The sequence below is a fragment of the Balaenoptera acutorostrata genome, chromosome 2 (genome assembly GCF_949987535.1).
Source record: "Balaenoptera acutorostrata chromosome 2, mBalAcu1.1, whole genome shotgun sequence".
Lineage (NCBI taxonomy): Eukaryota > Metazoa > Chordata > Mammalia > Artiodactyla > Balaenopteridae > Balaenoptera > Balaenoptera acutorostrata.
In genome coordinates this window covers 104448423-104476201 of record NC_080065.1, presented here as the reverse complement: position 1 = coordinate 104476201, position 27779 = coordinate 104448423, and the positions used below count along the sequence as shown (strand labels likewise).

At 37.7% G+C, this 27779-nt stretch overlaps 1 protein-coding gene across 1 annotated transcript in view; it reads left to right on the top strand.

Moving 5' to 3' along the window:
* LOC130707153 (peroxisomal multifunctional enzyme type 2-like) overlaps positions 1–27779 on the top strand; it is a 67795-nt gene that overhangs the window by 32984 nt on the left and 7032 nt on the right. The window contains exons 9-16 of the mRNA XM_057540377.1: positions 759–783; positions 2368–2496; positions 5696–5799; positions 7610–7846; positions 10330–10381; positions 16527–16598; positions 19486–19589; positions 23954–24019. Of these exons, the coding sequence (XP_057396360.1) occupies positions 759–783; positions 2368–2496; positions 5696–5799; positions 7610–7846; positions 10330–10381; positions 16527–16598; positions 19486–19589; positions 23954–24019 (789 nt within the window). The remainder of the gene's footprint in view (positions 1–758; positions 784–2367; positions 2497–5695; positions 5800–7609; positions 7847–10329; positions 10382–16526; positions 16599–19485; positions 19590–23953; positions 24020–27779) is intronic.

The window sequence follows — 27779 nt, the reverse complement described above, 5'->3', positions numbered from 1 at the left end:
CGTAGAGCCACTGAGAAGTGTGCTGTCTGCTGGTACAGTTTCTTCTGTTATATGCATGTGGAACACTGTAGTTGTGGTGTTTGAAGATATGACAAACAGATTTTCTTACATCAGACATTTTCTTCTGAGGATTTCCTTGAATGGCTTCTAGAAAAAATACCATCTTTCTGTACGGTGATTAATGTATTTGGTCATTTGCCACATTTCTATATAAAGGTGTTTCATTAAAATGAGTATATGTAGTTCATTAAGTCAAATCCTGGCTTTATTTTTCTTTGCTTTTTATTTTTTTTTATTCATTAAGTCTTTCTAGAAGGACATGTATTTCAAGTGATGTGCTGGGCAAATTTGGTATTTATATTGTTTAACCTTCATGGTTACTTCATGAAGAGTGTATTATTATCCTGATTTTATATAAGGGGAATCTTGAGTTTAGGGAAGTCAAATTATTTGACCAGGAATCAGACAGCTAGTCTGTAGAAGAACTGGTATCGCACCTTGGTTTCTGTGCAAAGTCATGCTTTTCTACTACATGCATTTCTGCTATATTGTGTTGCTTTATTTTTCTACTCTGATAACATGAATAGTGCAAAGTCATGCCGGCCAACGGAGTTTTGTAGAGCTGCATTATTTTCATCCATTGTCATCTAGCATTCTGATACTCGTAAAAAGATAGCTGCCTGTTTTGTTAATTTCATGAAAATTCTATTAGTAATTTCACATTAGATGGTATAACTTCTTCCTCCTCTTTTTGGTAGGTTGGAGCAGGATGGATTGGAAAATGTAAGTCCCTTTTGGTTTTTGGTTTGCCATACATTATTTCCATATCTTTAAACCTGCATATCCAGGTAGAGCTGGGTAAAGACCTTGTCAAATGCCGAACCATTGGATTTAGTGCACGCATAATCAAACTCAAACATTGTAATAGCAACAGGTCTTCTAAAACATGGAAGTTGTCCTGCAGGCCTGTGGTATTTTCAAGGATCTTTTCAGTTTTTTTCCTATTAGCAGTGCTTATTCAATATTTGTCCTGTCCTATTCAGAACTGGCTGTTTTTTCAGACAGCACAGTCTCTCTTTATATTGATGTTTGTCTTCCCATGTCTCCGGCACCCCACATGCTTGTTCAGCAGAGTAGTGAGTGGGAGGGAGGGCGTTTTTTGAAGATGGGAAGAGCTCTGTCCTAGGCAAGTTCTCCAATTCTCTCAGTGATTCTTTTCTTCCTTGGAGCATGAGACATCAGAAGGAGACAGTGGGGAATCACACTGGACAGCTTTCTAGAAGAGAAATTGCAGCTGATCTATAGAAATTATTCTCCTTCAGCCCAACAGTAAATTCATCTGGCTTAAGTCCTCTTTTCCCCCAGTTCTTAAACCTTGTGAGCTCCAGATTGGATAATTACTTTATGGTGTTTAAAAAAAATTGTGAACATTCCAATATCCCAATTCAAGTTTTCAGTTGGATGCTGGTATCAAAATTAATTGAATTATTTAAAAGGCTGCCATTACTGGATGACATTGTTACAACATATTGTAGAATATTATTAATGACTGTTCTCTAAGTTATGAAGTAACTTATTCAAACATTTTTAAGTGTCTTATGACATCTTTTAAGAAAGGAAGATCAGTTGTTGCAATAAAAGCTGTATATGGGACTTTATCAATAAGAAATCTCTAGAAGCTTCTGTCATTCCCCAGGACAAATCTTCGATTTAGTAATCATCAAAGTCTGACCATTCTGTTTAAATAAGGTTCTGTTTATTCCTCAGGCTTTTTAAAAAAGACACAATGTTAAAAATTATCTTCATGGAACTTATGCAGCAATGATGATTTTTGTGAATCTGGGCAATCTAGTTGACTTCCCATGGACAAGGAGGAAGAGCAAAGGGAGGAAACGGGAGAATTATGTGGGGTTGTCTGATATATTAATTTGATTATCTGGAGTCTTTGGCCTGTTATCACCACTAGTTTTCAGTTTGCTATTCAACAAAGCTCTACTCTGTTCTGTTACCTTAAAGTGTATTATCTAAGTGATCTGTGGTGATGAAGACAGTCTTTTGGTGTGATTATACATAATTTAACTTTCTGATTCAGCATTTCATCTTACCTTTAGTAGTATCTGGCATAGTCAGAGGAGGGGGAGGTTTTCCCTTCAGCTTCAAATATTAGAAAAAGAAATTTGACATCCTAATGGGTTTGTTATTCTTTTAAAAAAATTTTGTAGTAAAAATCTTTAGAAGTTAGAATCTTTTTTCCAAATTCCATTTTTCTTGAAGTTAAAAAAAAAAATTCAGGGGACTCATGAATTCTGCTTTCTGTCTCGCTCTTACACTGTGTGTTCAGTATCTTAGTTTTGTTTCTATAACCAGTACGATGGGAGCGGACCCTTGGAGCCATTGTAAGACAGAGGACTCAGCCAATGACTCCTGAGGCGGTGAAGGCTAACTGGACGAAGATCTGTGACTTTGATAATGCCACCAAGCCTCAGAGAATTCAAGGTAAAGAGTCCCAAGTCAGTTCAGTCCTGGTTGGGGAATCAGAGGCAACAAAGCATTCTCTTCTCTTATGGAATTGTCTTCTTAATTGTGATAACTTAGATGCTCAAATCATCTAGAGCACATTTTCTGCTCCAGTAGGTATTAGAACTCTCCAATTTAAGGTATGTATGTTACTCCCACTGTCAGTTTTTCAGTTTTCTTATGATCCTGATTTTTTGGTATATGTGTGATGGAGAGGACGGTAGGAGGTGTTTACCCATTTGTGCTCAATGCATCTATTCCCCATCTGGTGGTTGGTTTCAAAGTCTTGCCTTATCTAATCACATGCTCCTTGTCTGACCTGATTTTTCTTTATTTCCCCAAAAGTTTATTTAAGTCTTATATTATTTAGGCTTAGGTCTTTTCTCTCTAGTGAATAGATTTTGCTTTGTTTTAGCACTTTGTCTTTGCTACTGTTTCTCTGCCTTTCTAAGATGCCTCTTATTCCTTTTATCACCTCTGCTAATCTCGGTGCTTCTTTAGAAAAACTCAAGCCCCAGATGTTCAACAAAACCTCCCCAGATATTCTGGGCTTCATTGATCTCTTTCTTAGCTGAACTCTTACAACTTGAGCATCTAATCATGACTGCTTTCCACTGCTTTTGTTTCATAAGTGTGTGGTTTCTTAGCTGCATATAGTAAGTTCCTTTGGAGGCAGAGAATGTATCTTGTATGTCCTTTTGTATTTGGTGCTAGTATAGTGCTGAACTCATAGAAAGGATTTAGTAAATGCTTGTTACCTTGAATTATTGAATCATCTATGATATGCCACAGGAAGAGATGGCCAATAAAAGTCACATTATTTTTTCTAGTATAAGTCACATATGTATATAGTATATGAAATTTAAAGGACCTTTCTGGGAAGGATCATGAATCAGGATTATTTTATAGAAAAATCTTTTTTTCCCTTCCTAGTATTATATTTAATGTTTGACAGAGGAATATATCTGAAAAATGACTTTTCTTTTTTTTTTTTTTAATCGCAATGTTACTTTCCTGTCTGCTGGTACACTCACTGAAATATTCATTGTACTTTTCTCAATCAGAGGATAACATGATTGTTATGTCATTAGCGGTAGCATTTTCTGTATTCTTTTTTTTGATATTTGAGATAAATTTAGTCTCCGAATAGCAATCACCTATCAATGAAAATTAGGAAAAGGAAAAAGGAAGAAGTGTCTTAAAAACTCTTCTCTGAGGTCAGAATTCCATTTTATTGCCTTAAAAGTATTAGACTAATATAAAGAAAAAGCTAACAATGAACTATATAGTTATAAATGAAAAGATACCCCTAGTATTTGAAGTACAGTTAGAAAAAAAATCTTACACTTTCTGTAGAATCACGACTTTCCAAGCACCCATTTCACCATTCTCATTTTACAGATGATGGAACTAAATCCCAGAAAAGCTGAGTAAGTGGCCCAAGCTTTCTCAGTGTTTGAGCCAAGAGTTAACTCAGGTGGTCTGTCTTTGAGTGCAGTACCGCCGGCCTGTACCGAGGTTACTTTCAGTTAAATAGCCTCCCATCTAGGCAGCAGCCTAAATGGGGTGGTAAGAGGAAGATTGGTAGGCAAGAAACCTACCTAGTGTCACCAGGAATGGCAGAGAGCCCTGGTCATCTCACATTCTGTAGTTTAGTTATAGTTTTTGTCTGAGTTTAGAAGGAGGTTTGTTAGAAAGGTCCCAGAGCTTTTGGAACCTTATGGCATATGTGGATACTCTGTGAATCTCCTTTATTAACCTTTCAGACCCCAGAATAGCAGCTTCTGAATTCTGTCCATAGTCACTGGTCATAATGGTGGTTTTCTCTGGAAGAATTTTCAGTAATATTTTCTGAGCAAGTTACCTGTACAGAGACCTGGGGGTAATCTTGACATTGTTGCATCCTGGAGGAGGGGTGATGGTGGGGAGAGAAGGAAAATTAGTTGTCCCTCCACCAGATGGAAATTGCACATCTGTGGACAAGGATCCGACTTTACAGAGTTGTAAAAATCACTCAAAGACTGCAAAGCTCAGAGCCTCTTTGGAATCATAACCTGGGGAGAGTATGTTGGAAACACCCAGTTATCTTTGGTCTGTTCAGAGTCTCACGATTTTTTCCTGCAATAGCCTGACATCGTACAGTCAGTTCATGAATGCCAGTGAAGGTTCTGCAGCAGGCTTGCTGGATGTTATAGGAATGATTGTCTAAAGCATTGTAGCTTTTCTTAGTCACGTCTGTAACAAAAGCTTTTTTTTTTTTTTTTGGAAATAGCTTACATTTATTTGGATTTCACCAGGAGAATATTAGCTCTTTAGGATATTTGAAAGATGATGCTTTTATGATCTTTATGTAATAGGTTTACCAAAGCACTCTGTCTTATTTAAATTCCAGTGATCCTAAAGAGAAAATTCAGTTCGTTCATCCTTATTTATCCTGAAGTTGATTGACTTGAATCATTCATGATTTAAATTTTTTTTCAGTACAAATGAAATATAGTTCAACTATATAGGAAAAATCTGGAAGTTTGTCCTGTGGGTCACTATTTCAATAGCACTGTAAAATAACTGGCTAGATATTTCACATATGCAGATGCTCTTCCCACACCCTAGTGGGACTGATTTTTCTTTTAATTAATTTTTATTGGAGTATAGTTGATTTACAATGTTGTGTTAGTTCCTGCTGTATAGCAAAGTGAATCCGTTATACGTATACATATATCCACTGTTTTTTAGATTCTTTTCCCATATAGGTCATTATAGAGTATTGAGTAGAGTTCCCTGTGCTCTACAGTAGGTTCTTATTAGTTATCTATTTTATATATAGTAGTGTTTATATGTCAATCCCAGTCTCCCAATTTATCCCTCCCTGTCTCCCTCTCACTTGGTAACCATAAGTATGTTTTCTACATCTATAACTCTGTTTCTGTTACGTAAATAAGTTCATTTGTACCATTTTTTTAGATTCCACATATAAGTGATATCATAGATATTTGTCTTTCTCCTTCTGACTTCACTCAGTATGACAATCTCTAGGTCCATCCATGTCACTGCAAATGGCATTATTTCATTCTTTTTTTATGACTGAGTAATATTCTATTGTATATATGTACCACATCTTTATCCATTCGTCTGTTGATGGAAAAAAGCATTATTATTGTTATTTATTCTTTCTTTTTAGACTCAATTGACGGTATAATTGAAGCTCTAAATAAAATAGATTCAGATGGAGGAGGTTCGGCAAATCATACCAGTAATGTGACATCAACAGCTACATCAGGATTTGTAAGTGGAAGAGAAAGCCTAATGCTTTGCCTTCTTTGGAGACTTTTTTCTTTTCTTTCCTTTTTTTCTTTTTTCTTTTCTTTTATGCAAAAAATGCTTTTCCAAGCTATTAATTTATTGTTAAATAGGAAAGGTGAGTGACCATAAAACTTTATAGAACATGTAATGAATGTTTATAAAATTTGAATGAACGTAAAGCTAAAATATTAAATGTAACTTTTACTTTCTCTTCTTCAGTGTAATAAACAAGCGTATTTTTTGGTTTTTGGAGCTTTTTTTTTTTTTTTTTTTTTTTTTTTTAAAGGATTTTCTTATTTATTTATTTATTTATTTATTTATTTATTTTTGGCTGTGTTGGGTCTTCGGTTCGTGCGAGGGCTTTCTCCAGTTGCGGCAAGCGGGGGCCACTCTTCATCGCGGTGCGGGGACCGCTCTTCATCGCGGTGCGCGGGCCTTTCTCTATCGCGGCCCCTCCCGTCGCGGGGCACAGGCTCCAGACGCGCAGGCTCAGCAATTGTGGCTCACGGGCCCAGCTGCTCCGTGGCATGTGGGATCTTCCCAGACCAGGGCTCGAACCCGTGTCCCCTGCATTAGCAGGCAGATTCTCAACCACTGCGCCACCAGGGAAGCCCTGGAGCATTTTTGATAATCGTCCTTCAGTCACTTTCTAACTCTTTAGAAAAGGATATTTAACTTAGTGCCTCTTTTGAGTCATTTCTTTTAAGGAAAAGCATTGACAGATTGTATTTTGGAAATATTTCAACATGGCTGCAAGTAAAAAGTCTCCCATTGTGTCAGAAATTCTAAGAGAGCTGTGGTTATAGCTCTTGTGAAGTTTGCTGATTAACTATGTCCAGTACTTCTTTTTTTTTAAAAAAATTATAGTGCATAAATAATAAGAAATAAGTCATTTGACACATTCAGTTGTGGTGTTTTGTGACTCAGGGGAGACATAGTGATGAAATAAACAATCTAATTGTAACCCTGAGAATATGATCAGTTTATAAATGTGATTTTACTTTAGAGTAGGGGTTGGCAAACTTTTTTGGTAAAGGGCCAGATGGTAAATATTTTAGGCTTTATGGACCACGTACTGTTTCTGACACATAATCTTCTTTTTCTTTTTTTAGACCACTCTTAAAAAAATGTAAAAACCATTCTTAATTCTCAGCTGTTGTTTGCTGACTCTTGCTTTAGAGTGAAAGTGATCAAAAATTGGACATGATTCTTTTAGAACCTAACATATGCTTCACAAATTAGTTAGGCATGTCATCACTAAATAGAAAAATACAATATCCAATTAGATAAAGGACAGTCCTGGGTAGCAGCTTATGGTAAAATCTAATTATAACCAAAACCATTATGAGGGAGTCTGATTTACAAGCATTAAGCAGTGTTTTGCTCATCTGTTTCTACTGACTTTTATAAAATAGATCTTATAGAGCCATTCATTATCCCTGTTTATAATAAGTTTTTTATTTTTTGTAATTTTGAGTAGCTAACAGTCACTGTATTAATAGGCTTTTCCATCATCAGAGACAGGAAAGTTGAAAATGAGATATACTATCTGTTAACAAGAAGCGGGCAAGAAAAAAGTACTTATTTGTAAATGAAGTCTTTTTCCATACATTATAATTGATTTTATTTAAAAAATATAGTGAAACAATTATGATACCCTATCAGATTTAGTAAAATGACATTCTATTCACAAAGCTAAGTATGTAGCAGTTAATAGTTTTGAAAAGTCAGAAATTTAAAGATTTGACAAGAATATCAGTGAAAAAAATAACTTTCTACAATTGTTCCATAGGCTGGAGCTATTGGCCATAAACGTCCTCCATTTTCTTCTTCTTATACGGAACTGGACACTATTATGTATGCCCTTGGAGTGGGAGCATCTATCAAGGAACCGAAAGATTTGAAATTTATTTATGAAGGGAGTTCTGATTTCTCCTGTTTGCCTACCTTCGGAGTTATTCTAGCTCAGAAATCTATAATGGGTGGAGGATTAGCAGAGATTCCTGGGCTCTCAGTCAACTTGGCAAAGGTATGCATAATAAGAAACCTTTATTTTGCTCTTCTTCTCTTTCTTTAAATATGATTGGTAAATGTCACATGCTGTGTATGTGTGTGTGTGTGTGTGTGTGGTGTCTTAATACAATAGTTTATAGTGGTGGATTCAAGGATAAAGATTTAGCATGTCTTTTGATTTTTCTTAAAAAGAAAAAAAGGTAGAGAGTTAGTTGAAAAGGCAAGCAAAAAGAAGACAACAATAATTATGTACAGTCCATAACCCTGGCATAATGTTATTAATTCTCTCTCTGCCATTACATGCTATTTGACCAAGGGTAAATAACTTCTCTAAGCTTCAGTTTCCTTATCTATAAAGTGGGTATGATAATCCTCACCTGATGATAGTGATGAAGGAGCAAGAGTGAAGAATATTTGAAGCAGAGAGAACAGGTGTAAAAGGCCTGGAGGCAAGTGCATACTTACCTTGTTTTTGGAACAGCAAGGGGGTTGATACAGCTATAGAATGAGCAAGGGGGCAGTGGTAGCAGAAGAGGGCCTTGTAGTCATCGTAAGAATTTCACCTCATACTCTGATTAACATGGGAGGCCATTTGTAGTGCTTTGAACTGAGGAGTGGTATGATCTGGCTATGTTCACTCACAGGCTCATTTTTGCTCCTCTGTGGAGAATAGATTTATGGGAGCCAAGCATGGAAGCAGGGAAACCAGTTTGGAGTTGATTATGGTAATTCCAGCACTAGTCTGGATATGCATGGACAGAAAGAGGAGTCAAGGAAGAAGGTTTTTGGTCTGGTTAACTGGGATGATATATATGCATATATACCCATATATTTAGAATTAATTACATACAATGTATTTAACATGTATAGTAGTAGTAACATGTATGATATATTACTATGTATAATAAAATAGATATATACAGTTACTTTAAGGTGGGGATGATCAGGAGTTGGTTTTGGACAGATTTGAGATGCCTAGTACACATTCAAGTGGAGGTATACAGTGGGCAGTTAAATATGTGAGTTTAGAGTTTGCGGGGGAGGCCCTACTGGGATTGGTAGCATTTAAGTGAGATTTAAAGACATGAGGCTGGGTGAAATCACCCATGTGTGAACGTAAGTAGAGAAAAGCCTGAGTTTGGTGAGAGGTGAGAGGTGGAAGAGATGAGGAGGAGTGAGCAAGAGAGACTGGGAAGGAGTGGCTGGTGAGGTATGAGGCGTATCAGGAGAGTGTGGTATTTGAGAAGCAAAGTGAATAAATGGTTTCAAGAAGGGAGGAGCAAACAATTGTGAGAAGGCTTTGGGGTTATTTTATTTCTTGAAGTGAGGGTCAGGCCATGAGTCCAGTTGATAACTGTTGAATCGTAGACTTTTGAACTGATTTCTGTGATTTTGACTGATTGGAGAACCCATTTACTGGAGGATCGATTAGCTCATTGCTGCTCTGAGTCTATGAGAATCTACGGTTATTTTATTAAAGTATTCGATGAAGTTGGGAGGGAGGCAAGGAATAGATGCCAGGCAGTTTGTTGTTTTAGTCACTCTCCCATGGTATTTGTTGCATACAGTTCTTCTGTTTGGGTAATGTCAGTACAAACAATTAAAGTAAATGTTTCAGAATTCTTCCTCAGAGTTGGAAGGAGTTGGAAATCATGAATAGTGTTCAAAATCTGTCACTGGGAATGATAGCCGTCTTGGGATTTGAATCCCAGTCTTCCTAACCTTGAGCTTCCAGGTCGTATGATAGTGAGGCAGTCTTTCATTTGTCCTCCCATCACTACCCTCACCCCTTTTCTTTTTCCCTTCTGGGTTCTGAGGAAGACTGGGAATTAAACTGTCCCATAGCAGTTGAGTGTGGTCATTCGGATATATGGGTCAGGTTTTGTTTTTACTGTCCTATTGTATTCCTACATATATTTTTATATTCTTGCTTTGATACATTGAAGTTAAGTGGCTCTGATGTTGCACGGGGTCTTTAGTATTTACTCTTACACTAAGGAAATGTTGACATTGGCAGTGCTTTTACTTGACTGTGGTTGTAAGATTTCTATTAATGTTTTGGTTGTGTCATTTGTATTTGGCAGGTGTGACCTGAAATTACTTTACTAGTACTGACCTATTTGTTCATTTTTATTCAATAGATATTTATTGGATACCTGCTGTGTTCCAGGCGCAGTGACGAGCACTGGAAATACGCCTAGTTTAGTGTCTCCATTGGCAAATAATCCACAGTTATCAGTCAACAAAAATTTATGAATGTCAAGAAAGAACACAAATGTATCTTTTCTATTCTAGAGAGCTGACAGTCTTTAGATTGGGGGACTGATTATTTCTGAATCATATAATTAAGAAGTGGGAGCCAAATTGAGACAGATAGTTTGGGGGAAGTAGTCGCGTGAACGTGTGGACAGTGAAATGCCACTTGTGATTAGCGGTATCCACAGAAGAAGCTGTGGAAAAAGAAAGTCTACTAATAAAATTTTGCTTACCCTAACGTAGGTTCTTCATGGGGAGCAGTACTTGGAGTTATATAAACCACTTCCCAGAGCAGGTGAGTTCTTGATCGTTTTATTTTCTGACTAACCTTCCAAACTGTGTCAATGTGTTAAACTGGCATAGAGCAACCTAAATAAACTATATTATAAGTTATTCATGTGCATGTCAGCCATTAGAGTAGATTGATGTTAACTACTACCTATTTTGGTTGCCTTAAACTTTGTCCTATTTGAATAGTCTTATTTAATAAATTACTTCAAAATACTAAACATCTGGTCAACAGTTGAAAGGAGCATATTCTGTGTGTGTCCTAAACTTAGTGATTGTGTATAATCAGTTATGATTCCCATGAATATGATTCTTCATTCTTTTCTCAGGTATTTGTGTTGGTACTGACTTTCATAACACAAACAATGTTAAAAGATACAGAATGTCTTGTAATTAACTTTTTTCTATTTTCTTTTAGAGTAAGTAAAACCAAGGCTGTCTTAATAATCAGTTTATTTTTCTCAATAATATCTTACTTGTTCAGTAAATCTTCTCATTATCTTTTCACTTTACTTTGATATGTTTGTTTTATGTTGATACTCTGATGTCAGAATATTAATTATATACTGACCATGTAAGGTGGTAAAATAAAAAAAAAGTCTTTTTCATTTCACATTATATAATGTAGAGGTCAGCAAATAGCTAGAATTGTACTTTAATTTTTTTTGAGATTTTAATTAAAAAAAAAATTCGTATTGCTTAATGCTGAATAATTCTGTTTCAGTGTTAGTGTTACTTGTTTCTGGTTGTTTTTGTAGTTCTTCGCTGTTTTTTTCTTCTTCTTTTAGTTTTTTCCTTTGTGGTTTCATGCTTTTCTTTTGCTTGTGTTCCTTTCTCTTTTGTTTTTGAGTATCTGTTGTAGATTTTTGATTTGTGGTTACCATGGGGCTCATAGATGTTGATCTATGACTGTGTTTATTTGTTTTAAACCAGGTAGTCCCTTAAGTTCAAACACATTTTAAAAGCTCTACATTTTTTACTCGCTTCCCCCATACTTTGTGTTTTTTTTTTTTAATTAATTAATTTTTATGGCTGTGTTGGGTCTTCGTTTCTGTGCAAGGGCTTTCTCTAGTTGTGGCAAGCGGGGGCCACTCTTCATCACGGTGTGCAGGCCTCTCACTATCACGGCCTCTCTTGTTGTGGAGCACAGGCTCCAGATGCGCAGGCTCAGTAATTGTGGCTCACGGGCCCAGTTGCTCCGTGGCATGTGGGATCTTCCCAGACCAGGGCTTGAACCCGTGTCCCCTGCATTGGCAGGCAGATTCTCAACCACTGCGCCACCAGGGAAGCCCCTATACTTGTGTTTTTGATGTCATAGTTTACATCTTCATGTTTATCCCTTTACTGATTATTGTAGTTATACTTGATTTTACAATTTTTTTTGTTTTAGTCTTTGTACTAGCTTATTTAAGTGGTTGAGCCTCAGCCTTCTCTATATATTTGCCTTTACTAATGGGATTTTTTCTTTTCTATAGATACTTAATTCTTGTTATAGCTTTTTCTTTTCCACTTAGAGAAGACCCTTTAACATTTCTTTTAGGGTTGCTTTAGTATTGATGCTTATTCAAGAAGTTCTTTATCTCCCCTTCAATTCTGAAGGATAATCTTGCTGGGCAGAGTATCCTAAGTTGTAGGTTTTTCCCTTTCAGCACTTTAAATATACCATGCCACTCCCTTCTGGCCTGCAAAGTTTCTGCAGAACAATCAGCTGATAGCCTTATGGGCATTCCCTTGTATATGCTCTTTGTTTTTCTTTTGCTGCCTCTAGAATTCTCTCTTTAAGTTTTGCCATTTTTATTAGGATATGTCTTGGTGCGGGTCTGTTTGGATTCATCTTGTTTGGGACCCTCTGTGTTTCCTGTACCTGGCTATCTGTTTCCTTCTTCAGACTTTGGAAATTTTCAGCCATAATTTTCATTAAATATATTTTTACCCCCTTCTCCCTTTCTTCTCCTTCTGGGACCCCTATAATGGAAAGTTGGTATGCATGATGTTACCCCAAAGATCCTTTAAAATGTTCTCATCTTTTTTCTTTTTGCTGTTCTGATTGGGTGATTTCCATTTTCTATCTTCCAGATCACTTATGTGTTCTTCTGTATCACCTAGTGTGCTGTTAATTCCTTTTAGTGTGTTTTTCTTTTCAGTTGTTGTATTCTTCAGTTCTGATTGGTTCTTTTTAGAATTTTCTAGCTCCTTGTTAAAACTGTCACTGTAGTCAGCTATTCTTTTCCATAATTCAGTTAGCATTCTTATTACTAATGCTTTGAATTCTTTATCTGGTAAATTGTTTATTTCTATTTCATTAGTTGTTTTTTTCAGGAGTTTTCTCTTGCTCTTTCAGTGGAAACAGATTCCTCTGTCTTTTCATTTTGCTTATCTATTTCTTTATCTATTGAAATTTGGTGAAATAGTTACCTATGGTGGTCTTGAAGGGGTGTTCTTTTGTGGGCATGTCCCTATACAGTCTGCATGTGCCCAGTGGCATTGATGGGAGAGCTGGATTTGATGTGAGCACAACTTATGTCTTTTCTCAAGGTGTGCTGGCAGCTGTCATCTTGGTAGGGGGTGGGGCTGGAGATGGAGGGGTAGGGCCAAGCCAGATGTTAGGTAGAGCTTCCCCTCTGCTTAGTGGCTGTTACCCCACTATTTGGTGCGGGGGCAGGTCCCAAGTTGCTGGAGCAGAAGCCCTGAGGGTCGGGTCTGAGCTGGCTAAGTTTCCTTTAAGTGTGTGCTTCCCCCCGCTCCCAGCACTGGCACCCTTACTCCAGAGGGGAGCAGTGGTGGAGCAAGAGGGGCAGGTGTGGGTAATCAGTGACGGTCAGAGCATGGTTTTGTTTTGTTTGTTTGTTTTTTTTAACATCTTTATTGGAGTATAATTGCTTTACAATGGTGTGTTAGTTTCTGCTTTATAACAAAGTGAATCAGTTATACATATACATATGTTCCCATATCTCTTCCCTCTTGCATCTCCCTCCCTCCCACTCTCCCTATCCCACCTCTCTAGGTGGTCACAAAACACAGAGCTGATCTCCCTGTGCTATGCGGTTACTTCCCACTAGCTATGTATTTTACGTTTGGTAGTGTATATATGTCCATGCCACTCTCTCACTTTGTCACATCTTACCCTTCCCCCTCCCCATATCCTCAAGTCCATTCTCTAGTAGGTCTGTGTCTTTATTCCCGTCTTGCCACTAGGTTCTTCATGACCCTTTTTTTTTCCCCCCTTAGATTCCATATATATGTGTTAGCATACAGTATTTGTTTTTCTCTTTCTGACTTACTTCACTCTGTATGACAGACTCTAACTCCATCCACCTCACTACAAATAACTCCATTTCGTTTCTTTTTATGGCTGAGTAATATTCCCGGAGCATGGGTTTCGTTTGGCATGGCCACCATCAGAGATCTGGGGCCCCTGTGCAGCCACCAGTATTTGCTGCCCCCTCGCTGCTCAGTTGCCATGTAGAGTTTGAACCTCCTCAGTGTCTCATGGCTGAGCCTTTTCCTCAATCATGGCAGCCCAGAGTGTGAAGCTGCGACATGAGGCACATGGTGCTGGCGTGTTCTCTCAGCTCAGGCTGGGGACCAGGGCAGTCGTAGGAAACCAGTCAGCTACCCAAGTGGTTTCAGTCTGCCCTCTCTGCCCTGCCTCAGGGGCACGTAAGTGTTCACGTGCTCCCGGAGTCCAGGCTTCCCACAGCCCTCCTGTTAATCCCACTGGCCCTCCAACCAGCCAAGGGGACTCGTGTTCCCCTTGTTGGACACCAGGGCTGGGGCGCCCAATGTGTGGCTTGAACTGCTCACTCCCCAGGGAAGGTCTCTTCCCGTGTAATCTCCTTTTTCCTCTGAGTCCCCTCTCAGGGACACAGGTCCTGACCTGATCGCTTTTCTTCCCTTTCTACCCAATTACCGGTGGGTCTTTCTTATAGTCTTGGTTGTACAGGTCTTTCTGTTAGTCTGCACTTAGTTTTCGGTGAGAATTGTTCTACATGTAGATGTATTTTTGATGTGTTTGTTGGTGGGGAGGTGAGTTCCGTGTCCTCCTGCTCCACTGTCTCAGTTTGAGTCTTCAGTTTAGTGTTACAGCCTAAGTTTTCACACAGCCCTTTTTTTAATCTGAGGCAGTGTGCAGTGTGTGGTCAGGTGAAGAAGTTTGGCTTTTATTTTAAAGACAATAGATAACCACTGAAGGACTGAAAGGAGAGAATTATATGATCAAACATGGATTTTAGAAAGCATCAACTCTGGCTCATGTTTGTAATGCTTGGATTTTAAGGGAATGAGATAGAGAGAAGGAGATTTTCTAAGAGACTGTTGTAATAATCTAGGTTAGAGACCGTGGTTGATTGAATAGGATTGTGGGCATGGGGATGGATATAAGTGGAGAAATTATAGAGATATGTAGGGAGTGGGCTTGGTGTTTGATTGGATGTGGAGTTGATCACCTGAGGAGGTCACCAGCAATTTGACAATGAATATTTATTGATTACTTCCTAACTTCTAAACTTTCTGCTAGGGTTGTGAATAAATGGAGAATGGAAGTAAATCTGGACTCTGCCCTCACGGAGCATATAACCTAGCTGGTGGGGAGGGCAGCCAATAGTCAAAAAGCCACACAAATAAATGTACACTTGCAACTATATGTGATAAACATTACAGATGAAACATACGTGATACCATTAGAACTTAAAATAGAAGGATTTGGCATAATCAGGTTGGTAATCAGGTTGACTTTGGGAAAAAATAACTTCAGACGTAATAGGAGAGCATGTTTTAAAGTTGGTCAGAGTGGACATGTAGGTACCTGGTTAGAAGTCTGTTGTGGTAGTTCAAATGAAATGATGGTAGCTTAGGCTAAGGTGGTGGTGGAGAGATGGAGAGAAGTGGGAGAAGCAGAGAGAGATTTAGGAGGTGAAAGTGACAGCAATCTAGGTATCCTTAGCGTTTCTTTTACCATCTTTCATACCCAGGCGGGTACCAAGTTCTTTGATTCTCTCCCTTCAATACATTTAGAATCCTATTTCTGTCCCCCTCACTTTGACCACCATCATCTCTCACTTTCTAAGTGTTCTCTCTGCCTCCATTCTTTTTTTTTTTTTTTAAAGAGATTGGAGTTTATTTATTTATTTATTTTTGGCTGTGTTGGGTCTTCGTTTCTGTGCAAGGGCTTTCTCTAGTTGCGGCAAGCGGGGGCCACTCTTCATTGCGGTGCACGGGCCTCTCACTATCGCGGCCTCCTGTTGCAGAGCACAGGCTCCAGACGCGCAGGCTCAGTAATTGTGGCTCACGGGCCCAGCTGCTCCGCGGCATGTGGGATCTTCCCAGACCAGGGCTCGAACCCGTGTCCCCTGCATTAGCAGGCAGATTCTCAACCACTGTGCCACCAGGGAAGCCCTCTGCCTCCATTCTTGCTCCCTTCAGGTCTGCTCATCTCACTGCAGCCAGAATATTATTTCCAAAATGCAAGTGTATTTGTCACTTCCCTGTTAAAAACCCCAGATGGCTGTTCATAGACTTCAGGATGAAGTCAGAAACTTTTCATATAATCTAGGTTCTCCCAGTCTCTGCATACTCCAGTCTTGCCACATACTTAGACACTATTTTATGAGGCAGGGGTCATGCTGAAGTTTCTGGCTTGGCAGTTGGGTGGATAGTACCATTCATTCGTATAGGGAACAAAAGAGAAAAACAGGTTGGAGAAAAAGATTATGAGTTCACTCCCAAATAATTGTTAATCCATCAAGACATTACCAGTTAAATAATGGAACAGTCCCTAAAAGAACAGAGTAGTTAGAAAGAAACACTGTCTAACTGAAGCCCATAGAGTAGAGATTTGAGAAGGAATGGGGTAGCTGGTGTTGGCTGTATGCTTAACAAGTGTTCATTGAATGATTGAAAATTGTTACTTTTTACAACCTAATGTATCAGAATTATTGATGTTTCAAATTTGGTGACTCAGGTATTCTGATTGCTTTTAATGTTTATGATTCAACATTATATTGAAAATTATTCTAAATCATGATTTTTTAGTTTTACTGAACTTACAGTGGAAGTTATGTTAATTTCTCTCATGTCTTCATATAACTTATGGTCTTTAAAACAGTCTCCTTATTTATTTATTTATTATTTATTTATTTACTTTCCATTTTTAGGAAAATTAAAATGTGAAGCAATTGTTGCTGACGTCCTGGATAAAGGATCCGGTTTAATAATGCTTATGGATGGTAACTCATTTCTAGTTCTTATAATAATATTGTTAGATTCATAGGCTTTGTATGTAACATAATACTTTATCACAGAAGTTGATTAATAAGTTTCTATTTATCTTCCAATTGTGAGAAAGCAAGATTAGTGTTCTAAAAATTCATAAGCTTTTTTAGAAAATACGGGAGGAGGGGGTGGAGTAGATTGGGGTAGAGGTCCAGAGAGTGGGACATTTCAGGGGATTTGTAACAACATAACCAAAGCACAGAGGTGAGAAATGTAGCTGGTATAGCAAACATAGAGGAGAATTATGCTTCCTAGAGTATGTTTTTTGGCAGGAATGAATACATAAACTGCCCTCAGTTGATAATTAGGCTATGTTGTAGATACTCTTTTCTGTGTTAGCTCTTTGGAACTTCAAACGTATTTGACCCCTGAATCATTCTTATAAATGGTAGTTAGGTTCTTAACCTTGCACATTCAAACCTATTGAACTTAAAATGGGGTTTAAACACCATAACCACATTTTATTTGCAGTGGAAAAAAAGATGATAGTAGTTTAATGAATGTTGAAATACTAGTAACTAAACATAAGCCAAAGATACATTGCTTAGAATTTATTTGTTTTAAAGTTTAAGAACAATAGAAATAGATAAACATTATAAAAAATTTTGGAAATAACAGTGGAAAGTTTTTGTCTGGTATTTGGAATGTAGGCTTTATCATTTTTGTTCTAAATACATAGGAGGTTATACTGAATATGTTGTTTTGGAACTTGCCTTGTTTTTACTTAATAATATATTGAGAACATTTTTAATGCTCTTAAATATTTTTCCACTACATTGTTTTTGTTAACTCATAGTTTACAAAGTAAACTATGTATTTCATCATAGACACATAGAACATGTGTCTGTTCTCTCTCTTTCCCTCTTCCTCCTTACCCCTCTTCTTTCTTTTTTAAGGTTTTGGTATTTTCTTACCACTCCAAATATTGGCTAACATTTGGCTGGAACTCTCCTGGTTTTCTTTTAGTCTTCTCACCATTCTACCAAATGTCTACCACAAAAAAGTTTTGCAGTAACCTTAGCTTTAATTTTTACTATTCTTTCTTGATCTACTCCATTTATTTAGCTATAGCTTGGTAATGGGTAATAATGTATTAGAAGTTGTAGATAAAATATAGATGAAATTAGATATCCAATTTTCTGTGTAATAAGGATAAAAGTCTTATTTTAAATGCAAATCACCATGACTTCCCTTATTTTTTGTTATAATTATATTTTTCCTTATTATACAATTCAAAATCATATTCCTAGTTTTATAGTGCTGGTGATTTAGGTGATGCTCAAACTGTCACCAGGAAAGTAGTCAGTAGAAAGAGGGACAGCTGTCTTTCATTCATTACTTGCTTACTTATTCACTAACTTGCTCAGTCACATCGTTTGTTCATTGATTTACTAATTAATTTAATACATATTTATTAGGTACCTTTTCTGTCCCAGTTACTATTCTAATTGCTGGAAATATGATGGTGAGCAAAAAAGCCGTGATCCTGCCCTCCTGAAGCTTATACCTTCATTCTCACTTATTTCTTCTTTTACATTCCAGGCTCTATTGAGGACTTCAGCAGAATGTTTGAAAATTTGGGAGTGTGGTTATCTGTATTTTATTTTAATTTTTTAATTTTATTGAATTATTGAATTTTAGTGGATTTACAATGTTGTGTTAAATTCTGCTGTACAGCAAAGTGATTTAGTTATACATATATACGTACTTTTTCGTATTCTTTTCCATTATGGCTTATCACAGGATATTGAATATAGTTCCCTGTGCAATACAGTAGGACCTTGTTGTTTATCCATCCTATATATAATAGTTTCCATCTGCTAATCCCAAACTCCCAATCCATCCCTCCACCACCTTCCCTTCCCTTCCCCTAGGCAACCACAAGTCTGTTCTCTATATCTCTGAGTCCGTTTCTGTTTTGTAGATATGTTCATTTGTGTCATATTTTAGATTCCACATATAAGTGATATCATATGGTATTTGTCTGTCTCTTTCTGACTTCTCTTGGTATGATAATCTCTAGGTGCATCCATGTTGCTGCAGATGGCATTATTTCAGTCTTTTTTATGGCTGAGTAATATTCCAGTGTGTGTGTGTTTGTGTATCACATCTTCTTTATCCATTCATCTGTTGATGGACTTTTAGGTTGTTTCCATGTCTTGGCTATTGTAAATAGTGTTGCTATGAACATAGGGGTGCATGCATCTTTTTGAATTATAGTTTTGTCTGGATATATGCCTAGGAGTGGGATTGCTGGATCATATGGCAATTCTATTTTTCGTTTTTTGAGGAACCTCCATACTGTTTTCCATAGTGGCTGCACCAATTTACATTCCTACCAACAGTGTAGGAGGGTTCCCTTTTCTCCACACCCTCTCCAGCATTTGTTATTTGTAGACTTTTTAATGATGGTCATTCTGACCAGTGTGAGGTGGTACCTCGTTGTAGTTTTGATTTGCATTTCTCTAATAATTAGCGATGATGAGCATCTTTTCATGTGTGTTAGTCTGCATTTTATAGTGGAATTGTTTGAAAGGTTTGAGAAGGAGAGAATTGAAATATGAAAGGCAGTTGGGGCACTTTAAGAAGAGGTGAGATGAACTGCTGTTTCATAGTCCAGAAAGGATTTGTCAAGATCCTCTTCTCTCTGCCTTCCAGAGACTGGTAGTGAATGATTAAAATGAGTGCTCTGTATCCCAAACTTGGGTGTCTTTAAATTGCAAAGCCTTTTAGTAATTGGATTTTGTTTCTGAAACTTTTAAAAGGATTGTTGATCACATATTGGGTAACTAGTTATGTCTTTTGGTAATAACCTCTTTTTTTTTTTCATTTGCTTTTCAGTCTACTCTTACTCTGGGGAGGAACTTATATGTTATAATCAGTTGTCCATCTTTGTTGTTGGCGCTGGAGGCTTTGGTGGAAAACGGACGTCAGACAAAGCTAAGGTAGGCCATGACTTCATAAGTGAGATACATGTGTCGTTAAGTATCCTTATCTGTATTTTGAACTTACCATATGTGTAATTTCATAGAGTAGGATTTCAGTAATCCACACTTCTTTGAACCAGAATGTGTTCCTTGGATTTGAAATGCTGTTTATATTTGTATATTTTAATATATAACATATGTTATATATAGAAAAGTCTGGCTGACGTAAGTGTAATGTAGCTGAGGTAACTATGGGAATATCTTTACTTTCTTATGCAAACTTTGCCTGCATCCAAAACTCTTTAGAAAAACCTAACACTTACAAGTGATCCTTGTATAAATGCAAATTATCATTCATTAAATGACTTGAGCATTTCTCTTGTATAAAACAATTCTAGTTACTCTTTAGTTCTCAAATTCTATCCAAAAACATATTTTTTTCCTAAAAATATTTTGTAAATTGGATTTTACATCAATTTAACCTAGCTTTTATCTCTGCCCTCAGTTCCCTGAATAGGGCTGCACTGTCTTCCTAGGAGGAGCAGCTCACTCATTTTTCCTATTACCCCCACCCCGGCTCCCCGGCCCCAGCTTGTGTTGCAGAAGCTCAATTCCAGGTAAAAGTGGCTGAGAGTTACGGGGCTGTCTTCCTCCACCCTACCCCCACTTGTAGGGTGGAGACTGTGTTCCACCATGGCAGGCTGAGAACACTAGGGCCCTGATAACTCTTGCCCAGGCTGCTCATAGCGTGGGGGTCCCCTGCTGCTAGAGGCAAGCTGAGAAGACCAGAAGCTCCGACCTCTGCCTAGGACTCTTCTTGTAAAGTGAGGATGTCACTTGGAGAGAAGTGGGCCACTATCCTTGCCCTCATGTCCGTGGCAGTGGTGCAGAGGTTTTGCCTGGGGGGCAAGGCAGGCTGTAATGATAGAGAGCTCTGAAGCCCTTCCCACGGAAACTGACTCATTTTGGTAGCAAGTATTTGGAAGCTCAAAAGTAAGGATGGTTTCAAAAACAAGGTTACTTTAGTGATAATCAAGAGGAGGCTGGTAGCTCCATGGAAGCAGTAAACTAAACTAGTCCAACTAGAAGTTTGCCAGAGAGAACCATGGAAAGAGACAGCTAAGAAGAGTCGTCATGGGATCATAACAAACCTCAAAGACTGGCCTCAAAGACTACACCTCCTAAAAGGCCTGACTTTAATTGGATCAGACTGTGGAACAATTTATGCCCCAGGGCACTGTTGAAAATAATAGAACAGTCATCTGGCAATTTGTGAAGCCGAACAGCTGGACAGACAGTTTAACAGAGAGATCAGGGAGAGACTGTCACAGAGTGCCCTGCTAAAACCACTGTCATCCCAGGCTGACTGTGCTCGCCCAAGGCTGTACCCTCTGAGGAGCAACATCAGAGTCTGCACACTGTGGGGGAAATATACTTAACTAAAATCGTCTAGCCAAATGAATCGTCTAAACAAATGAACAAGTTAACAATAACAACAAGCCCTGGAAGGGGAAAGGGGTCTCAGTATCCAGAGTTGCTGCAATATATTATCTAAAGTATCCAGTTATCAACAAAAAAATTACAAGATCTGAAAGAAATAAAAGAGTATGACCCATAGATAGGAAAAAACAAAACAAAACAGAACAGGCAACAGAGATTGCTTTTGAGACAACTTAATAGGAAAAGACTTCAAAGCATTTATTGTAAATATAGTCAAAGAACTAAAGGAAACCATGCTTAAAGAAGTAAAGTGTGTAAAGAAGTAAAGTATGAGGACAATGTCTCATCAAATAGAGAAAAATTGGGGAATTCCCTGGTGGTCCAGTGGTTAGCATTCCGCACTTCCACTGCAGGGAGCATGGGTTCAGTCCCTGGTCGGGGAACTAAGATCCTGCAAGCTGCGTGGTGTGGCTCAAAAAAAAAAAAAAAAAAAAAAGAGAAAGAAATCAATAAATAGAAATTATATAAAAAAAGAACCAAATAGAAGTAGTTCTGGAACTGAAAGTACAATAACTGAAATGAAGAATTTACTAGAGGGTCTCAACAGTAGATTTGAAGTGGCTTTTTGATTTTAATCAAAAAGCTTGAAAGTCCATTCATCTGTTGATGAATCAACAATCTTGAAGATCAAAAATCAAAAAGCTTGAAGATCGATCAATCTATCTATGTCTGAAGAACAGAAAGAAAAAAGGTGAAGAAAAAGAATGAAGAGGCTTCAGAGAAATGTGAAATACCATTAAGTACACCAGCTTTTATGTAATGGGCATACCAGAGAGGAGAGAGAAAGAAGCAGAAAAAATAATTGAAGGAACAATGGCATGGATGAAAAACGTTGATCTACACATCCAAGAAGCTCAACTGCTCCAATTAGGATATAAATGCAAAGAGGAAGATCTAGACAGACGTTTCTCCAAAGAAGACATACAGATGGCCAAAAAGCACATGAAAACATGCTCAACATCACTAATTATTAGAGAAATGCAAATCAAAACTATGAGTTATCACCTCACACTGGTTAGAATGGCCATCATCAAAAAATCTACAAACAGTAAATGCTGGAGAGGGTGTGGAGAAAAGGGAACCCTTTTGCACTGTTGGTGGGAATGCAAATTGATACAGCCACTACGGAGAACAGTATGGAGGTTCCTTAAGAAATGAAAAATAGAGTTAGCATATGATCCAGCAATCCCACTACTGGGCATACATCTGGAGAAAACCACACACCCCAATGTTCATAGCAGCACTGTTCACAATAGCCAGGACATGGAGGCAACCTAAATGTCCATCAGCAGAGGAATGGGGGCTTCCCTGGTGGTGCAGTGGTTAAGAATCCGCCTGCCAATTCAGGGGACACAGGTTCAAGTCCCAGTCCGGGAAGATCCCACATGCCGTGGAGCAACTAAGCCCGTGCGGCACAACTACTGAGTCTGTGCTGTAGCACCCACGAGCCGCAACTACTGAGCCCGCGTGCTACAACTACTGAAGCCTGTGCGCCTAGAGCCTGTGCTCCGCAACAAGAAAAGACACCGCAAGGAGAAGCCTGCGCACTGCAATGAAGAGAGCCCCCGCTCACTGCAACTAGAGAAAGCCCGCACACAGCAACAAAGATCCAACACAGCCAAAAAAAAAAAATAAATTTATTAAAAAAAAAAAGATTTATGCACTTAAAAAAAAAAAAAGGAATGGATAAAGAAGAGTGGTACATATATACAATGGACTATTACTCAGCCATAAAGAAGAATGAAATAATGCCATTTGCAGGAACATGGATGGACCTAGAGACTGCCATACTGAGTGAAGTAAGTCAGATAAAGACAAATATCATATGATATCACTTATATGCAGAATCTGAAAAAAAAACATACAAATGAACTTCTTTACAAAACAGAAATAGAGTCACAGATGTAGAAAACAAACTTATAGTTACCAGGGGGGAAATGGTGGGGGAGTGATAATTTAGGAGATTGGGATTGACATATACATACTACTGTATATAAAATAGATAACTAATAAGGAGTTAACTGTATAGCACAGGGAACTCTACTCAATATTCTGTAAGGACCTATATGGGAAAAGAATCTAAAAAAGAGTGGAGATATAGATATAGATATATATATGTATAACTGTTTCACTTTGCTGTACACCTGAAATTAACACAACATTGTAAATCAACTATACTCCAATAAAAATTAAAAAGAAAATAAATGCAAAGAGATCCACACCCTTAGTAAAGTGCATTTAAAGATTAAATCAATATAGATGTGAATTGTCGGTCTAATTCTTACAGTTATTGTCATCTTTTGCATTGGGAAAAGAGTCTTTACCTTTTTCTCCTTTGTGGCCTAGAGAATGGATCTGGTTATATAATTCCTTTCGTTAAACAAGGTCATTTCAGGGAAATCATAATGTAGATGAAGCTAGCAGTTATGAAATTTTAAATGTCATTATGTGCTGAAAATAAAATATTAAAATAAACTTTTTATCCAGCTTGCAGATTTTGTTACAGTCAGCCCTCCATATCTGTGGGTTCTGTATCCACAGGTTTGGCATCTGCAGATTGAACCAACCGTGGATCAAAAATATTCAGAAAAAAAAAATTCCAGAAAGTTCCCAAACTATTTACACAGCATTTCCATTGTATTAGGTATTATAAGTGTATGGGAGGATGTGCATAGATTATATGCAAATACTACACCGTTTTATATAAGGGATTTGAGCATCTGCAGATCTTGGTATCCATGAAGGGGTCCTGGAACCAATCACCCTTGGAAACTGAGGGATGACTGTATATTGAAACATGGTTGTTTATCAAATATCAGTCTGGGTAAAGAGAATAACAATTATTTTGTTATAATTTAACGTGTAATGTTTTTTGATCTCAGGTAGCTGTAGCCATACCTAATAGACCTCCTGATGCTGTACTTACAGATACCACCTCACTTAATCAGGTAAGAATGTATTTTCGAAAAGTGATAAAGCCACCTGACTCCTGACACTTTTTGATTGATAACTCTGATACCCTGTAATTTTGTGAGTCCAAAAGTAGTGGCTGTGTTCTTCTATGTAATAAAAATAATGGCATATTTCTGTAGTTGAAATTCGTTCTTTCTGAATTTTTACTTAGCAGTTTTTTTCTCCACTAGGTATCAAAAGAAAATGTAAAATGGCTTTTCATTAGTCAATTGAAAAAGCATCATGCTTTGTTGGCAATGGATTGCTTGCCTTAAGGAGACTGCCTAGCTTAGTAGTGAAGAATTTCATTAAAGCCTTAGAGAGCAGGATAAAATAAAAGGCAAATTTCAGTTATCCTTTCTTCTATTGGAAAAGAAAACTGAGCTACATTGCTTCGAGAGAGATTATTTTATGCTAACTTTAGTGGACAGGTACAATAAAGCATCTGAGAAAGGAGTAGATGATTTAATCTCATTTGTTTGGCATAAATAATATGTTTTCTGATGGAGGAGTTAAAATGCCCTGTCAGTTAACAAATTCTGTAAGCATGCAAAGATTTATCTAAGCAGCAAAAGGTGACCATAAAGATGAGAAAAGCAACTTTGTTTTTGAGAGACCTGACGATTCTTCCCTAAGATGGCCAGAATCCTAACCATGCAAATATAGAGCAGAATATGTAAAGCTCTGAAGTTATGCTGTGAATAAGCAGGTGATGACAGCACATTATTTGTAAAGTTCACTTATTTTTTGATACTAATTTTGATATACTTGATATGAGAACTTCTGCAGGATTTATGTGTGCTGGCAAATAGGAATATAATTTCATGAGCCAGAAAGAATTAAGTTTGGAACATATTAATTGTATTTTTTTATACACTATATAATTGGGTGATAGAACAATACTTTCTACCTCAGATTAGTTTTTGCCTTTAATTGTTCTTCCCATCCCTATTTCTTATCAGTTTCTTAAGAGAGCACTCATATTTATGTTTAATTAAAGCTTCATAGTGAAATTAATTTTATTAGCACACTAAAGAACAGAAGACTTCATGGTTTCATGGTTCAGAAAACCCAGAAATGCTCCATTATTATTCTTGTGTTACTGAAATAATAAAATGTATCTGCTGTAGATAAGAAAAGCTGAATAGTTTCCATGGCTTGAATTTCTTTATACAGTAAGCAGAAAGATTTTCTTTTTTTCTTTTTTCAGATGAATAGAACTTTTTGTTAGCTTTTAGCAGACTTGAGTATTTTGCTGTGTGACAAAGGACAGTTTATAAGTTAACAAATCTTTTTTGTATAAATAATGGGCACCCATCATTTGACAGAGGTTCCTGACCATTTGTATCATATGGTCACTCGAGAATATGATAAAAACTACCGACTGTCTCTTCAAAAACATTTTGCATAAAACTTTGCATAAATTTCAGGGGATTTGTGGGCTGTTTTAAATTGGATCTGTGCTATAGGAGATACAAATCAAGTAGAAGAAGTGTGATCTATTGACAAGGAACTGAAAGGACACTTAGATATAAGGCGTAGATGTCTTCATTTCTAGGGCACCTATTCTAAGCAACGAATGATTAAATACAAGGCTTTGAATTATAGAGTAAGTGCTGTAGACATTCTGAGATGGGCTACTCATTAGAGAATGACATACAGAAGAGTTTGGTAGGAAAGATGGGACTTCTGAACTAAAATGGTGTATAGATCTTCTGTCTTGCCAGGGGTATAAGGCTTGCAGTATGGCCTGGAAGGGGATAAGAACTTAGTAATGATAGCAGAAAAGAGCATGATGTATGTACAAGGAGTAAGAATTAGAGCATTCACACCAGAGAGTGGTGGGAGATGATTGTGGACGAACAGACCTTTAAGGAGAAGTGGAAATGGAACAGATTATGTTGTTATAGCCTAAACTTTGTGCCAGGTATTTAAATTAAATAAGTAACTTTTCAATCAGTAGGGAAACTGGCAACCATAGCTCTACCAATATCACTTCTGGAATATTTTGTTTTTCATGCCTTTAGGAAAATTTCTTCATCTTCAAACTGGTATATATTACAAGTATACTTCATGGTTTTTCATAATTAATAAAGAGAAAATTATTCCCCGATAATCTAGAAAGACCAAAGAATAAATAGGTAACAGGTGTCAGGCTTTGTATTTGAGGAGAATGAAAACAAGTATCTTTAGTTTCCCTAGATACATATCTCCTACTACTTATTCTAACAATTAGGACCTTAGCTACCATCATTGTTAAATAAAGTTAATCTTTGGAATATTGGTTATACTATCCATTAAAGTATAATTCTTTATTATATTACCATGTGTATTGTAAGTACTTTTAAAATTTTGTTTTGAAACAGTGATTTATTATTTTGCATGACTCTGGGTCGCCTGGGTGGTCCTTGTGCTACAAACGGTGTTGGCTCTCACTCATGTGGCTGTTCTCAGACGGCGGCTGGGTGGGGCAGGAAAGTCCCGGATGGCTCTTTCACAAGTGCAGGGTCTTAGTGCTCCCTGTTGGCTGGCGTGCCTCTAATCTCCACCCGGCTTCTTCTCCGGGTGGTGTCTCATCTTCCAGGGCCTTTCTCTGTGGCCCTCAAGGGGATTTCTATTTCAATTTCTGGAGCTGTTTCCTGTGTAGCTTCCTCCCTTTCAGTACGTCTGCATTCCAGCTGCCCATTCTCCCAGAACTCTGATCTTTATCTCTTTAACTCTTTGAGACTGTTTTGCTATGTTTCGGTTTCCCTTTTTGCACTGCAGTCTAGTAAGTGCTGTCAGGCAGAGCGCTGTGGCCATTGTAGAGTCCATCTTGTTTGTTTCTTTTCTATCAAGAATCATAATCCTGTCCTGCCTACTGTCCAATGTCTAAGAACAGTATCTCCCTCGCCCACTTAAAAAAAATTTTTTTTTCCTAATTGTTTACAGTGGAAGAGTAAGTTCATTCCACTTATTCCATCTAGGCTGAAAGTGGAAGTCCTATACCTTTTTATATGCCCATAGTGCCCAATTTTCTCATTTATTACTATTTGTTTTCTCAGTTTTTATTGCTGTGCTTTGTTTCCTACTTGTTTCTAACAATTAAAGAGCCTATTTTATTTTCTTGTTTCTCTTTCCCTTACAGTTCCCATTTTGGGGAATGCATTAATTTTACTTTTTCAGAACAATTTAACATTTATATATTATTCTTCCCTCTTCCCCACCTTTGTTTTAGTCTTAGATTTGCAATCGAATATATATCAATCCTTTTGCCAAAGGTTCTCCCATATCTCCTGGTTGGATAAAGCTCCTCCTGTGGTAGGTTCCCCAAGAAGGCCTCGTGTATAGTATTCCTTTGGTTCCTATGTATTTATTTATTTATTAAATAAATTTATTTATTTATTTTTGGCTGCACTGGGTTGTCGTCGCTGCGCGCGGGCTTTCTCTAGTTGCAGCAATCGGGGGCTACTCTTCGTTGTGGTGCGCGGGCTTCTCGTTGTGGTGGTTTCTCTTTGTTTCGGAGCACGGGCTCTAGGCGTGCGGGCTTCAGTAGTTGTGGCACATGGGCTCAGTAGTTGTGGCTCATGGGCTCTAGAGCACAGGCTCAGTAGTTGTGGCACATGGGCTTAGTTGCTCTGCGGCATGTGGGATCTTCCTGGACCAGGGCTTGAACCCATGTCCACTTGCACTGGCAGGCGGATTCTTAACCACTACGCCACCAGGGAAGTCCGGTTCCTATGTATTTAAAACTATTTTTCTATACCCTGGATACTC